This window comes from Sinocyclocheilus grahami, unplaced genomic scaffold (assembly GCF_001515645.1).
Source record: "Sinocyclocheilus grahami isolate Dianchi unplaced genomic scaffold, SAMN03320097.WGS_v1.1 scaffold313.1, whole genome shotgun sequence".
Classification (NCBI taxonomy): Eukaryota; Metazoa; Chordata; class Actinopteri; order Cypriniformes; family Cyprinidae; genus Sinocyclocheilus; species Sinocyclocheilus grahami.
Genome location: NW_015505492.1, coordinates 1,277,546 through 1,292,280, shown reverse-complemented (window position 1 = coordinate 1,292,280; position 14,735 = coordinate 1,277,546). Strand labels below are relative to the sequence as shown.

The 14,735-nt window shown below is 36.2% G+C and overlaps 3 protein-coding genes across 4 annotated transcripts in view; 2 read left to right on the top strand and 1 right to left on the bottom strand.

The window, feature by feature from the left end:
- The first annotated feature begins 62 nt into the window (after positions 1-62).
- On the top strand, positions 63-4,966 carry LOC107601858 (TATA-box-binding protein). Of its 2 annotated transcripts, none has more exons than XM_016294181.1 (8): positions 63-183; positions 831-893; positions 1,384-1,718; positions 1,918-2,005; positions 2,594-2,685; positions 2,795-2,962; positions 3,700-3,794; positions 3,900-4,966. In XM_016294181.1, the coding sequence occupies exons 2-8, from the start codon at positions 840-842 to the stop codon at positions 3,977-3,979; spliced, it is 912 nt and encodes a 303-aa protein (XP_016149667.1). In that variant the 5' UTR covers positions 63-183; positions 831-839; the 3' UTR covers positions 3,980-4,966. The 2 variants fall into 2 exon arrangements, with proteins under 2 accessions (XP_016149667.1, XP_016149666.1); XM_016294180.1 differs by having other exon boundaries at positions 764-893; positions 3,900-4,696.
- An 894-nt stretch (positions 4,967-5,860) lies between these two features.
- On the bottom strand, positions 5,861-9,239 carry LOC107601856 (programmed cell death protein 2-like). The gene is made up of 6 exons (XM_016294177.1): positions 8,854-9,239; positions 8,346-8,585; positions 7,650-7,793; positions 7,462-7,562; positions 7,250-7,363; positions 5,861-6,422 (listed from the first exon to the last, which is right to left on the bottom strand). The coding sequence occupies exons 1-6, from the start codon at positions 9,167-9,169 to the stop codon at positions 6,258-6,260; spliced, it is 1,080 nt and encodes a 359-aa protein (XP_016149663.1). The 5' UTR covers positions 9,170-9,239; the 3' UTR covers positions 5,861-6,257.
- A 769-nt stretch (positions 9,240-10,008) lies between these two features.
- Positions 10,009-14,735, top strand: part of LOC107601857 (rho-related GTP-binding protein RhoU-like) — a 7,663-nt gene continuing 2,936 nt past the window's right edge. The window contains exons 1-2 of the mRNA XM_016294178.1: positions 10,009-10,580; positions 12,428-12,486. Of these exons, the coding sequence (XP_016149664.1) occupies positions 10,331-10,580; positions 12,428-12,486 (309 nt within the window). The 5' untranslated portion in view covers positions 10,009-10,330. The remainder of the gene's footprint in view (positions 10,581-12,427; positions 12,487-14,735) is intronic.

Genomic DNA, 14,735 nt, shown 5'->3' with positions numbered 1-14,735 from the left:
TTAAATTAAAATCCATGAATATAAAATAGTGCAAACAAGTGATGTGAACCCATAATGCACCGGAAGCGCATTATTAAAGTCGGCGGAAGTTGTTGTGAAATCTCATGTTTTGCGCGCTCCTTGCGCTTCTGGAACTATTCCGCACGAACTCATTGCCAGCCTGAGCGATTCTGCTAATTAACGGTTTGTTTGGACGTTTTTTCATATACAATCATTACACAATTTCGGCAGAGGGAGCTGTTATATATGTAGCATGAACTGCTTGAGTTTGTAACGAATAGATTAGCTCTACAAACCAGCCACGTTAGCCACGCTGGGCTTCATTCTGCGCAGAAGGCATTAACGTTAGTTACTCTGATACGTGATCATTTGTCAGCTCTGGCGTCACTTTCTGTTGAATGTGAATTGTCTTGTTAAGCGGCATTGTTTATGTTATATAACATTGATTTGAATTTCCGTAGAGCCACATTGCAGTGCAAATAGCATCATTTCTCTCTAACTTACTCTACTCTTGGTGTGTACATTATTGACACGTTTTATGTTCTGTAAATCAAATTTTTATTTTATATTCCCTGTGAACTTAGAGTAATGACACTGCGCAGTCTTCATTTTACAACCGAACCATTAAATTATGTTCCCCCCTTTTAGATATGCACGTATTTATTTGTCTACAACGCACGCAAGGTTATCACAAGACTTGGTGCTACACTGTTCTGTGAAAGTGTGTTTGTTAGATTGGTTTTTGTGTTCTTTTTCACCACAGTTCTTCTAAAGCTATTGGTGTCTTCAAGCTAGTCCTGAAATCACTACTTGGTTGTTTTGCTTCATAGCCTGTCAGTATGGAGCAGAACAACAGCCTACCTCCTTTCCCCCAAGGGCTGGCATCTCCGCAGGTGAGTAATGCAGTGCTGAGTAAGCATAAATACACTGGAATACACTACACTGCTTTTAAAGTCTGCACAGATTTAAAAATATTAGGCATCATACACTTGCCAAGAAATGCAGAGGAAAACTAGGGAATCATACGTTACGCTAGGGGTTTTCAAACGGAAACCCAAATATTAATGTCCTGGTGCAAGGGACCCCCACTGTAGAAAATTAAATGTCATTTGAATAGATTTTTGTATAAAGCACCGCATTATACTATGAAAAGTTAATATTGTTAATATGTATTATTATTTGGAAAATATTTAGCTTTAATTAGGCTGTTTGTCTGTTAGTATAGTATTGAACTGTTAGATTTATTGTAAATTAATTTAAATTAAATCTGTGCAGAAGACATGTAGTATATTCCAGCCTTTACATATAATACAGATATTTTAATCAAAACTCTTTCAGTGCATCAGCACATAAAGTTAACAGTCCCCTCACATCTATTCGAAGGGAGCCATGACGCCTGGCCTGCCCATTTTCAGTCCCATGATGCCGTACGGCACGGGTCTTACACCACAGCCAGTGCAGAACACCAACAGCTTGTCCCTCCTGGAGGAGCAGCAGCGACAGCAACAGCAGCAGCAACAACAACAAGCAGCCTCACAACAGCAGAGTGGGATGGTGGGAGGTTCAGGCCAGACACCCCAGCTCTACCACTCGCAGGTCTCCACCACAACGGCACTGCCAGGCAACACGCCACTTTATAACACACCACTTACCCCTATGACCCCCATCACTCCTGCCACACCGGCCTCAGAGAGCTCTGGTATCGTCCCCCAGTTACAGTGAGTTCTTTAGCTGTCATCAAATAATCCTGTCAAAAACATTATTGGTTGACTTTCAGATAATAAAAAGTGCTTTTGAGCTGTTAAACATGTCTGAGATGATCATGTCGGAGTACACTTTATGCTTTAGTCTGCAGTCTACAATTTCTGTGTATTATGTGCAAAAAAAGAATAAAGTATATTAAATTTTATTTTTAAGGAATATTGTGTCTACTGTAAACTTGGGGTGCAAACTTGACTTGAAGACGATAGCACTTCGAGCCAGAAATGCTGAATATAATCCAAAGGTAAGACTAGTTTTAATTGGTTAAAATAAGATTAGATGGTTTGATTTTATTTCCTTTTTTGTATTTTTTTGAACTTTTGCAAAGATTACAGTTCAAGTGGATCACAAATAGATATTTTCTGAACAATAACTTTCAAAAACATTATTGGTTGACTTTCAGATAATAAAAAGTGCTTTTGAGCTGTTAAACATGTCTGAGATGATCATGTCTGAGTACACTTTATGCTTTAGTCTGCAGTCTACAATTTCTGTGTATTATGTGCAAAAAAAGAATAAAGTATATTACATTTTATTTTTAAGGAATATTGTGTCTACTGTAAACTTGGGGTGCAAACTTGACTTGAAGACGATAGCACTTCGAGCCAGAAATGCTGAATATAATCCAAAGGTAAGACTAGTTTTAATTGGTTAAAATAAGATTAGATGGTTTGATTTTATTTCCTTTTTTGTATTTTTTTGAACTTTTGCAAAGATTACCGTTCAAGTGGATCACAAATAGATATTTTCTGAACAATAACTTATGCAATGTCTTTTTTGGCAAAAAACTCCATTTTGATTGAACACAAATATCCATCAATAACACTTTCAGCGTTTTGCTGCCGTCATCATGAGAATACGAGAACCCAGAACAACAGCGCTCATCTTCAGCTCAGGGAAGATGGTGTGCACAGGAGCGAAAAGGTACGAATGCCATCTGCGGACCTGCTGTCATTTTCTTCCTCTCACACAAACTTGTAGAACAAACAGCAGTGTGTGAGTTTGCCTTTTTTGTGTGCACTCACTTCTGCAGTGAGGAACAGTCCCGATTGGCAGCCAGAAAATATGCCAGAGTGGTGCAGAAGTTGGGTTTTCCTGCCAAATTCTTAGACTTCAAAATTCAGAACATGGTCGGCAGCTGCGATGTCAAGTTTCCCATCCGATTAGAGGGCCTGGTGCTTACACACCAGCAGTTTAGCAGGTTTGTCTTGCTTTATTTATTAATATTGTTTATATAGCACATCCCAAACTAAATTGAGTACTTTTGAGTACTACACTGTTGCTGTTTGTACCTCCTTTGGTTATGTTAATTGAGTGTGTATTTTACTATTATACTAATGTATTTGCAATCCCCTGGTCTTTTATTCAAGTGTGAGCAGCATTCTGACTGAGATGAAAAAAAACTACAACACTAATATGCTGCTGATGCTTTTTGCGGACCTGCTGTCATTTTCTTCCTCTCACACAAACTTGTAGAACAAACAGCAGTGTGTGAGTTTGCCTTTTTTGTGTGCACTCACTTCTGCAGTGAGGAACAGTCCCGATTGGCAGCCAGAAAATATGCCAGAGTGGTGCAGAAGTTGGGTTTTCCTGCCAAATTCTTAGACTTCAAAATTCAGAACATGGTCGGCAGCTGCGATGTCAAGTTTCCCATCCGATTAGAGGGCCTGGTGCTTACACACCAGCAGTTTAGCAGGTTTGTCTTGCTTTATTTATTAATATTGTTTATATAGCACATCCCAAACTAAATTGAGTACTTTTGAGTACTACACTGTTGCTGTTTGTACCTCCTTTGGTTATGTTAATTGAGTGTGTATTTTACTATTATACTAATTTATTTGCAATCCCCTGGTCTTTTATTCAAGTGTGAGCAGCATTCTGACTGTGAGATGAAAAAAAACTACAACACTAATATGCTGCTGATGCTTTTTCCCCCAGCTATGAACCGGAGTTATTTCCAGGATTAATCTACAGAATGATCAAACCCAGAATCGTACTTTTAATATTCGTTTCAGGAAAAGTTGTACTTACAGGTGAGATTATTGTTGTATTTAAAATGGTAAAACAGTACCATGCAGTTCTAGTATGATGTTGTGTGTCCTACTGAAGTTGTATAATGAAAATTATTTTATTTCCAGGTGCAAAGGTTAGAGGAGAAATTTACGAAGCGTTTGAGAATATATACCCTATCCTGAAAGGATTCAGGAAGACTACGTAATCTTGTTCCGTTATCGCTGGTGAATTACTTCCTGAGCCCACCGGTATGTCTGGGGTGACCTACTCGGGTTTTATTTACTTTTGTAAGCCTGTAAATATGAAGGACACATTTTCTTCACTCAGAAAGTGAACAGATTTGAGGGTTAAAAATGCTTTTTTCCCTTTTTAAATGTTTTTCACCTGCCATTTGGTTTTCAAAATACTGTTTTAACTATGTCCGAACATTTTAATGGTTTGAATTCTTTTATGGTTTTGTTAAAATGTTAATTTTATACTTTTACACATTCCCTTTATTAGCAGGTTTTATGTATTGCATTACTGATTGTCTGTCAGTGAGAGGAATCAGTCTGTAGAAAGCAATGATGATGTTGATCAGTGCAAGGGAACTCTTTTGTTTGGAGAAGTGCATTTAGGTTATTTTCCAACAAAGCTTTGGAAACAAGTTTGCGGATCATCGTTTGTTGAAGTCATCATGTGGATTTGGCCTTTTAAGTTAGTTTTCAAATGAGATTGGTTGACAGATCTAACGATTTTAATTGCCATTTCTTTGCATGATGACTGTAGGTCTCTTAATAGCCCCATATAAAGCACTGACATCTTAATTTAATACTTTTGTCTATGTAACTAATTTACTTGGCTACATTGAATGCAAATAAATGTTTGCCAACTTCAGTCTATTGCTGCATTGTAAAGTATTACCTCCGTGTATGTTGTCTGTTTTTTTTTGTTTTTAATAATGGTAATGAGATTACATCTTCAGTAGTGTTATGATGACAGTTTTTACAACAGAAAGGACTTTAAGTGAGGAGAATCAGTATTAGTGTGAGATTATTTTGGATTTCATACCAGAACTACACTAATTAAACCATAAGTAATAGTATTATTACAACAAGGCAGGAAATGGTGTTAAGATGTTGACTTTAGAAATTACAGGCTTTATTTAAAACTGATCTACGTCAACGTTTATATACTACCATTCGATCTAGGGCTAATACGATTTTTTAAAAATGTTTTGAACAGTATCTCAAGGCTGCATTTATTTAATCAAAAATACAGTAAACTAATTCTGTGAAATATTATTTTTTTTTAAAAACTTTATTTAAATATGCAATTTATTCCTGTGATGGCAACACTGAATTTTCAAGAGTCATTACTCCAGTCTTCAGTGTCACATGATCCTTCAGAAATCACTGTAATATGTTGATTTGCTGCTCAGGGAAAATTATCAATGTTGAAAAAAGGCTGTACTGCTTAATATTTCTGTGGAAACCATGATACATTAATGTAGATTTGATTCTTAGATGAGGGAAAAGTTTAAAAGAACAGCATTTGCTTGAATCTTCTGCAACCGTGTAAAAGTCTTTACTGTCACTTTTGATCAATTTAATGCATCTTTGATAAATCCAAAAATAAATATTACTTATGTCTGAATTGCCTAAATGTTTGGTAATACTTCTTGTGACTTTAAGTGAGGAGAATCAGTATTAGTGTGAGATTATTTTGGATTTCATACCAGAACTACACTAATTAAACCATAAGTAATAGTATTATTACAACAAGGCAGGAAATGGTGTTAAGATGTTGACTTTAGAAATTACAGGCTTTATTTAAAACTGATCTACGTCAACGTTTATATACTACCATTCGATCTAGGGCTAATACGATTTTTTTTTAAAATGTTTTGAACAGTATCTCAAGGCTGCATTTATTTAATCAAAAATACAGTAAACTAATTCTGTGAAATATTATTTTTTTTTAAAAACTTTAAATATGCAATTTATTCCTGTGATGGCAACACTGAATTTTCAAGAGTCATTACTCCAGTCTTCAGTGTCACATGATCCTTCAGAAATCACTGTAATATGTTGATTTGCTGCTCAGGGAAAATTATCAATGTTGAAAAAAGGCTGTACTGCTTAATATTTCTGTGGAAACCATGATACATTAATGTAGATTTGATTCTTAGATGAGGGAAAAGTTTAAAAGAACAGCATTTGCTTGAATCTTCTGCAACCGTGTAAAAGTCTTTACTGTCACTTTTGATCAATTTAATGCATCTTTGATAAATCCAAAAATAAATATTACTTATGTCTGAATTGCCTAAATGTTTGGTAATACTTCTTGTGAAGACCTCTTAATTTTATTAAGGGTAAGAAATTGTGTATGTCAGTGCCTTAAAATAACCAATGCCTTTATCATTTACATTTCTTCAATATTATAAATGTGGTTTTTCATGCAGCATAATAGTCTGCATTATAGTTCATTTGACTAGACCAATTCTACACTGCTTGATCTCCTGAAAAGTCTTGTTTCCAGATGAACTCAGCAGAATATTTGGTGCCTTGGTCACAGCTGTCAGCACAGGTGTAGATGGCCACTGTCCCCCAGTCTATGCTGGCATCTGTCGTATCCACTTTAAGGTGATTAAGTAACTGAGGCATGATCTGAAATAGACAGTGACACCTTAAACAGTGCAATGCATTCATCTAATGCCATTTATGAATGACGGGTCAGTAAGATTTTTAAAAATGTTTTATGTCTTATCACCAAGGGTGCATTTACTTAAAGCTGCAATCCGTAACTTTTGGCGCTCTAGCGGTTAATAAGCAGAAGTGCGTGCGTCTTGTGGAAGAACATTGTAGCCGGAGCTACTTCTCTCTGTTTGTCTATGGCCAATCACGCAGGTACTGGGCTACTCCGCAGCGGTACCTACCCGAACCAGTCTAAATAGTCCGAATATAAACACTTATATGTGTACCGTAGTGATTCAGGACAAGCCAAAAACACGGTTTGGAAAATTGATTCATGGTGTACTCGCTTAATATATACATTTTGTAACTTTTGAACACAAAGTTACGGACTGCAGCTTTAACCAAAAAAATTAAATGCAGTAAAAACTAATACTGTGAAATACTACAATTTAAAAATAGTTGTTTTAATATTTTATTAATTAATATTATATATTTTAAAATATATTTTATTCGTGATGGCAGAGCTAAATTTTCAGTAGTCATTACTCCAGTGTCACGTGAAATCATTCTAATATTTTCATTTGCTGCTTGAGAAACATTTCTTATTATAAATGTTGAAAAAAAGTTGTGTAGCCTAATGTGTGTGTGTGTGTGTTTTCCAGAAATCTTTTGTAACATTGTCTTTTGATCAATTCAATGCATCCTTGTTCTTTCAAAACAAATCTCACTGACCCTAAATTTTGAACAGTAGTGTATGCATGCCTATGTGCTCTTTATATTTAACATATACTTTACGTTACCTGAAATTCAAACAGACGTTTTGCACCACATGGACATTCTGGAACATCCTCCTCACGTGGCACATGTTCAGCTGACACCCAAAGAGGAGATCCTACTTTGCGATACCGCAAAACCTTAAAAATACATATAAAAATCACACAGATGTTGAACCACACAACACACAAAACCCATGGCCAGCATTTGCTCTTCAGGCTGTGACTTTGTAACTGACCTGTTGTGGTTCATTAGCAATGCGCTTCTTGAACTTCTGAAACACTTTAGAGTCTTGTGTTTCATGAAGGGCCATACTTTCTAGTTCACTGTCCTCCAAACCTGAGAACGTAAATAAACACTGTAAATGATTATTCCTTGACAAGATGTGGAAATATCAGGCTGACAAATCTGATCTGAAAGGTGTACCATTATTTAAACATGCCATGCTCTCCTGATCCAGAGTGTGGGCTTCATGAAGTTCCTCATCTTTTGCTAGAAGCTTTTCTGGGTCTGTAACCAGCTCCCACTCAGGAAACAGAAATGAACTAAGCTCCTCAGAGCTTTCAGAAGCTGTGGATTCAGATATGAAGACAACATGCAAATCCAGCATCTTCACCTCCAAGGTGTATGGCGTCATGTGGGTGAGCGGTTTGCTGATGTCAACGTTGTGGATCGAGTGGCCCATGGTAGCGGTGGGGTTATGGTATGGGCAGGCATATGTTATGGACAACGAACACAGGTACATTTTATTGATGGCATTTTGAATGTATGTGTATGTGAAACTGCACATTTTAGAGTGGCCTTTTATTTTGGCCAGCCTAAGGCACACCTGTGCAATAATCATGCTGTCTAATCAGCATCTTGATATGCCACACCTGTGAGGTGGATGGATTATCTCGGCAAAGGAGAAGTGCTCACTAACACAGATTTAGACAGATTTGTGAACAATATTTGAGAGAAATAGGCCTTTTGTGTACATAGAAAAAGTCTTAGATCTTTGAGTTCAGCTCATGAAAAATGGGGGCAAAAACAAAAGTGTTGTGCTTATTTTGTTCAGTGTAGATTAAAGGTAACATAAGATCTTGACTGAAATAATGCATAACATGTCCAGCATTTACTTACCCTCATTTGAACATTCTTTCTTGTGTCTGTGTTTCCAGTCTATGGTCTGATGCTCTTTACAGCAGTATGTGACAGAGTGACATCGAGAGCAGGCTTTCTGTCCCAGACAACCACACAGCCTGCACAGTTTGAGCCCAGAGCCCAGAACCTGATGATTATTCACTAGCTGCTCTGGCTTCTCATCAGGAGAAGGATCAAAGGGGTAAAAGTCGTTTTTCCTTGGCAGCTGGCATCTAAACACTGGAAATGGGGGATAGTACAGAATACTGTGACTTTATGCCTATGTTAGCTTATATTATGAGCCACGATTAAAACGTCTGACTTTATTCTGTGGAAAATAAAAGTAGATCTTCTGAAGAATGTTGGTAACCAAGTTAAAAAAAATCATTTCTGAGGTGAACTATCACTTTAATAAAATTTGAAATAAAATAGGTAAATATATAATTAAAATATTAATACATAAAAACATTAGTAGGCTCTGTTCAAAATATGACAGATTATAAATTACCTTTAAAACACTTGTTATCATTTCGCGTATAGCAAGCTGGTGTCTTGCAGCAGAACACAAACAGTGTTCTGTGAAAACATCGATCATATTCCGTAATTGGTGCGTAGACCTGCAGAAGAAACACTGTGGACAGTTTACATTTCTCACACTGTAACTCGGACACAACTGGCAAATCCACTTGGCTCAACCACGCAGGTCTCCCTCCGACTTTACTGGGAAACTGGTTACTAAGAAGCTGCCATGATTCTGCCTCCTCTAAGAAGCCCAACACGACCTCACGGTTTGTTTTGGATTCTTTCACTGTATTTGCAGCCATCTGTCAAACTCTCATGTGCATAATAAAGCTAAAGGTTTCGGAATCATGTGCGTGTGTCTGTTCATCTGAAACTGAGGCTCGGGTGAAACAAGATCTGCGACTAACGTTCCACACGAAAATAAGAACCCAGAGCAATAAAACACACATAATGTAGATAAAACTCACTAATATTATATAAATTAATATTATTACTAGTTTATATTAATATTTACTATTAGAGTAAAAATCATTTTTAAAGTATATAGAAATATTTTGTTCTTGGGGGAATTTAAACCTGTTTTAGCATTTGTCCAATAGATGGCGTGAAAATTCCACGCTCCCTTTTGGTCCCATTACTTTATATATATATATATGTGTTTATGTGTGTATATGTGTGTGTGTGTGCATATACATACATACAGAGGAGAACGAGGTCACGATATTTTATATTGACAGAAAGTTGCAAATACGTAACTTAACTACTTAAAGAATTGAAAGCGATTTATGATGCTGCCAATATTCACATTTCGCATTGTTCTTTTAAAAAAATATACATGTAGGCCTAATAAACACTATAATGTAAATATTGTTCAAAGGACACAAATGTATATGCACTTTAACCGTTTTGAATTTCAAGGACATCATCACTGATAACAAATAAAAATGCTGACGCGTGTATTCGCGCCAGTTCGGTTGAGTTTATCAGTAATGACAACAGGTCTGCTGAACTTCAGTTCACGGATGAATGCATTTCACAGTGGATGATGTCATGGGCTCTGTCTCTAATCCCAGTCAGCAGCCTACCTTGTGTCCGGCCAAAAAAAGCTGCGCGCGCCTCAAAACGCTATCGAGTGGTCGGCGGTCTAGGCATTGAGACACAGCCACGGTGTTTGGGAGTAAAGTGCTCACTCAGATGGGTTTTAGAGAGGGGCGGAGGAGGGCTCGCCTCATGAGGGCATAACGGCAGTGTACTTGTAGGCTTTGTATTTATTTTTGCTTCAGAGTTGCTTTGTTTTATATCCAGATAACGCAAACACCTCTTGATTTGAAATGTATCTTTTAGCGGACTTTTCCCCTTGTGAAGTAAATGGACGCCGCGGTGAAATCGGAGACTGGTGCTCCGCTCTCTCATTCACGAGTGAGATGAATCTCTGAAACCGCTGACGGTCCGTGTCTTCGGCGATGCCTCCGCAGGGAGGTGGAGAATTCAAGCCCGCTCCAGGTACGGTGGTGCCACCGGTTCCCCCGAGGAGATTCCGGAGTAGAGATTTGTCATCCGCGGTGAAGAGCCGCTTCGGGGCGGCAGCGGAGCGCAGGGTGAAGTGCGTGCTGGTTGGTGATGGTGCAGTGGGTAAAACTAGTCTCATTGTGAGCTATACCACCAATGGATATCCCACCGAGTATGTTCCAACAGCGTTTGACAACTTTGCAGGTAAAAATCACCCCAGTTTAATTCAGCTAAACTGTAATAAATTAAATAAAAAAGAAATAACAACAAATAAAAACTTAAACGCGTTTATAATTAAACCGTAAAGCTAAATTTTAATGAAATAAAGAAATGCATATAACATAAAACTACCCGTTTTCTATGTTAGAAAATCCAGTTTAAGCTGGTGCTGATGCGTTTTGGATCATGGTAACGTTAGCTAATTGTTCTAAACTGGTCATTAGCTGGTCCAAACTGCTGGTAGACCATCTTTAGACCATATAAACCAGCTACCAGCTGATCATACCAGTACTGCAATACTGATTAGTTTTAGTACTGATTAGGAATTAAATAATAACCAGTTTAATGACAAGCTTGAACCAAAAACCACTCCAAAACAGATATGGGTTCAGTAGGATTTTATATATATATTTAACCTCCTGAGAACCAGAAATAAAAAGCTTTGTGAATTTAGTATTTTTTCATGTCATTACATTGTTTAGAGCATAAGAAAAAAATGGGAAAATAACATTTTTGAACAATTATATTTTATTCATAAGTTATGCTATGTCCTCTGTAGAGGACACCAGGACTCAGTTTTTCTAAAAATAAAATGACAAGAGTAGACATGAAAAGGCAAAAACAATGGGAATTTTTTTAAAATCACCAATCAATTTTTAGGTTTCAGGATTTTTTTATAACTAACTTTGTTTAAGGATGGTTCTCAACTATGTTATAAAATACATAACAAAATGATTTGATATACCATTTTGCTTTATGCAATATGTGTGTAAAAATTCCATAAACTGATTTTCCCATTAAGCACAATGTTATCTATAAACGATCTAATTTACATATTAAAGTGCTGTTGGGACAGCATGTTGAAAGAAAGAAGTGTAATAATGGGAGTAGTAATTGGCCAGATTTTCATAATAATTTAAATGATAATTACAAAATATTATCATATTTCCATAAGGATGTACAATTTTATCACTAAATTAATGTCAGCCATTTTTAAAGACCAAGGAGAGGGAGTGGTCACGGTGAAACATCCAATCATTTGGTATCTCTGGAAAGCGCTGAATGTGCTCTGTACAGGACATCCAGACTTAAAACTGTGACATGTAACGTCTCAGAGAAATCACTCAAATATAATGTATACAAAAACTCCATTGCTGGGTCTCAGGAGGATAATATATATATATATATATATATATATATATATATATATTAGTGCTGTCAAACGATTTATCGTGATTAATCGCATCCAAAATAAAAGTTTTTGTTTACATAATATATGTATGTGTACTGTATATATTTATTATGTATATATATAGGGACACACACATGCAGCATATATTTTGAAAATATTTACATGTATTTATATGTGTATTCATGTATTTATATGTGTATTTATATTTACATGTTTATATTCATATAAATGATATCATATATAAATATATATAATATATAAATGTAACATATTTTTCTTAAATGTATACATGCATGTGTGTGTGTTTATATATACATAATAAATATATACAGTACACATACATATATTATGTAAACAAAAACTTTTATTTTGGATGCGATTAATCATTTGACAGCACTAATATATATATATAATTTATATTATTATATAATATAATAATATAATAATTAATTAAAATACCTAATTTAATTCATCACATGACCACATGATTTTTTTTACTGTCTGTTGTTTTTGTGATGAGTTTTTGTAAGGCCAGCAAATTCACCAACCCATTTCAGTCTCATTTGTCACAGTCCATGTGTCTTAATAATGTGCACTGGAAAGGGATAAAATGTCAAGTTGATTCTCTTCTCCTCTGCAGCGGTTGTAGCTGTGGATGGCAAGCCTGTGAAACTTCAGCTTTGTGACACAGCCGGTCAGGTCAGTCCAATAAGCCCACTCAGCACCACCAGACCCAAACAAACCACCTCACACAAACACATTCAAGGCATAGGGTGTAAGTTCATCATGTCACTGTATAAGGATGACATATTATTTGCACAAACACATACTGGTCGAAGCCTCATCTCTTAACTGTAAACAGACCCGTGAGTCATGTCCTAATTAGTCGTATGGTTGCCTGTCTGTAAGATAAGAGAAAGTGATTCAGTGTTGTTTTGCTTACTCATGATAAGGGTTTCTGGTAAAGTTCAGCTGAAGTTTGCAGTCCAGGCATCATAAGGAAGTATACGTATGCTTCATCCTATGGGAGCACGCTATTATAGGTCAGTCAGTGTTTCTTCCTTTGTGGGAGGGGAGAAACCAGCTCTAGGGGCTCACAAATGGGAAGCAGTCTAATTGTGATGAATTGGGCTTGATCCGAGGGAAAGGGAGACCTACTTTCAGCCGGGGTACAGCTGGGGCTAGTCACTGGAAATGTGAGATCACTGTGTTTTCGATGAGTTTAGTAAGCTAAGAGGAGACAGTGAAGGGAAGAAAGCCAAGAGAGATTTGGATCAGTCCTGTTTAGGCCAGTGGAAATGGAGGAAGGGAGAGAAGGAGAGAGAAACAGATAGAGAGTAAGAGAGTACATTGATTGGAGAGTTATAGAAATGTTTTAGTTTATATATAAATTTTCGCATGCTCAATTCCCTTATTTTTACATTTATTTGTCATCATCTAGCGCTAACTTAAAGTTAATCTTTAAAAATAATAGTAATTTAATATCATGACTATTAAACGTAATTCAAATTGAATATCTGTTTTTGTATATTATAATGTTGTGATTCCTAAATTCATTTGTAACAACACACTTGCATATAAACTATAAAATGGGATTGTTTGTCATGGGTTAGAATGCATCCAGCTGACTAATGTGAGAAGAAAGCAGTTTTGGCGTATCAACAGAAAACAAGCTGGAGACTCATAAGGAAGAGTAAAACAGATGGAATGCACTAGTAATAAACAGCAGATCTCACATTTGTGTTCTAGACTTTATCTCTCGTGCCGCTGACATCACATCGTGTTCTCATATTTCAGAAACACAGAATCATAAGCATGACCTGGAAGTTGCTAGTTTAGAAGATTAAAGTATCTTTACTATAAGATAAGTCTGCTTATTAGTGTTTGAAGCTTTTTTAAAAATATTTTATTTACACTACTGTTCAAAAGTTTAGGTCAGTAAGATTTTTTATATTGGTACTTTTATTCAGTAAGGACACATTAAACTGATCAAATAAATGCTGTTCTTTTGAACTTTCTATTCATCAAAAAGCCTGAAAAAAATGTATCAGGGTTTCCACAAAAACGTTAAGCAGCACAACTGTTTTCAACATTAATAATAACAAGAAATATTTCTTGAGCACCAAATCAGCATATTAGATTGATTGATTGAATAAATGACATATTTTAAAATATATTAAAATAAAAAAACAGTTGTTTTAAATTATAATAATATTTGAAAATAGTTATGTTTTTACTGTATTTTTGGTCATGAAGGAATCCTTGGTGAGCATAAGAAAAAAAAATCTTACCAACCCCAAACTTTTTAATGGCAATGCATGATTTTGCAAATGTTTGCTTACAATAAACGAGCAGAAAGGAAAAAAAGTAGAATAAAAAATGTAACTTTAGATCCCTAAAGTTGCAAAGTCTAAAGTCTCAAATCCAAAGAGATATTCTTTATAAAAGTTAAGACTGGTCCACGCCCTCCTAAAACGCCTCGTTTAAACACGCCCCCACATGTTTACGTCACGATGTGGGAAGATTTGCATAACACCGCCCAAATGTTCACGCAAAGAAAGAAGGCGTGACTTTGATTGTCGCTGCAAAAATACTTTGTTTGGTCTTCCAAAAGAGGACACGACTAGAAATCAGTGGTTAAGTTGTATTTACAACACTGTTCCAGAACAGTTCAACCCAAATATTCAGATGTATGCAGCGCATTTTATGGAGGACTGTTTCCTGATCCTGGTAGAGTAGACTACAATGCCGGCTGTTCTGACTCACAGACTGTAAGTACGTTTTCATATTTAAAGAATTTGCCACTGACGATTCAAACACACGTTTTGAGCAGTGTAGAGTAGTATTGTTGTTTGTCATTTCTCCGATCACAAATGCAGACATGGTTTTATGTTTATGCGGCACGATGCAACGCAATGCGTAAAAAGACAGTATAAGTCATTATAATC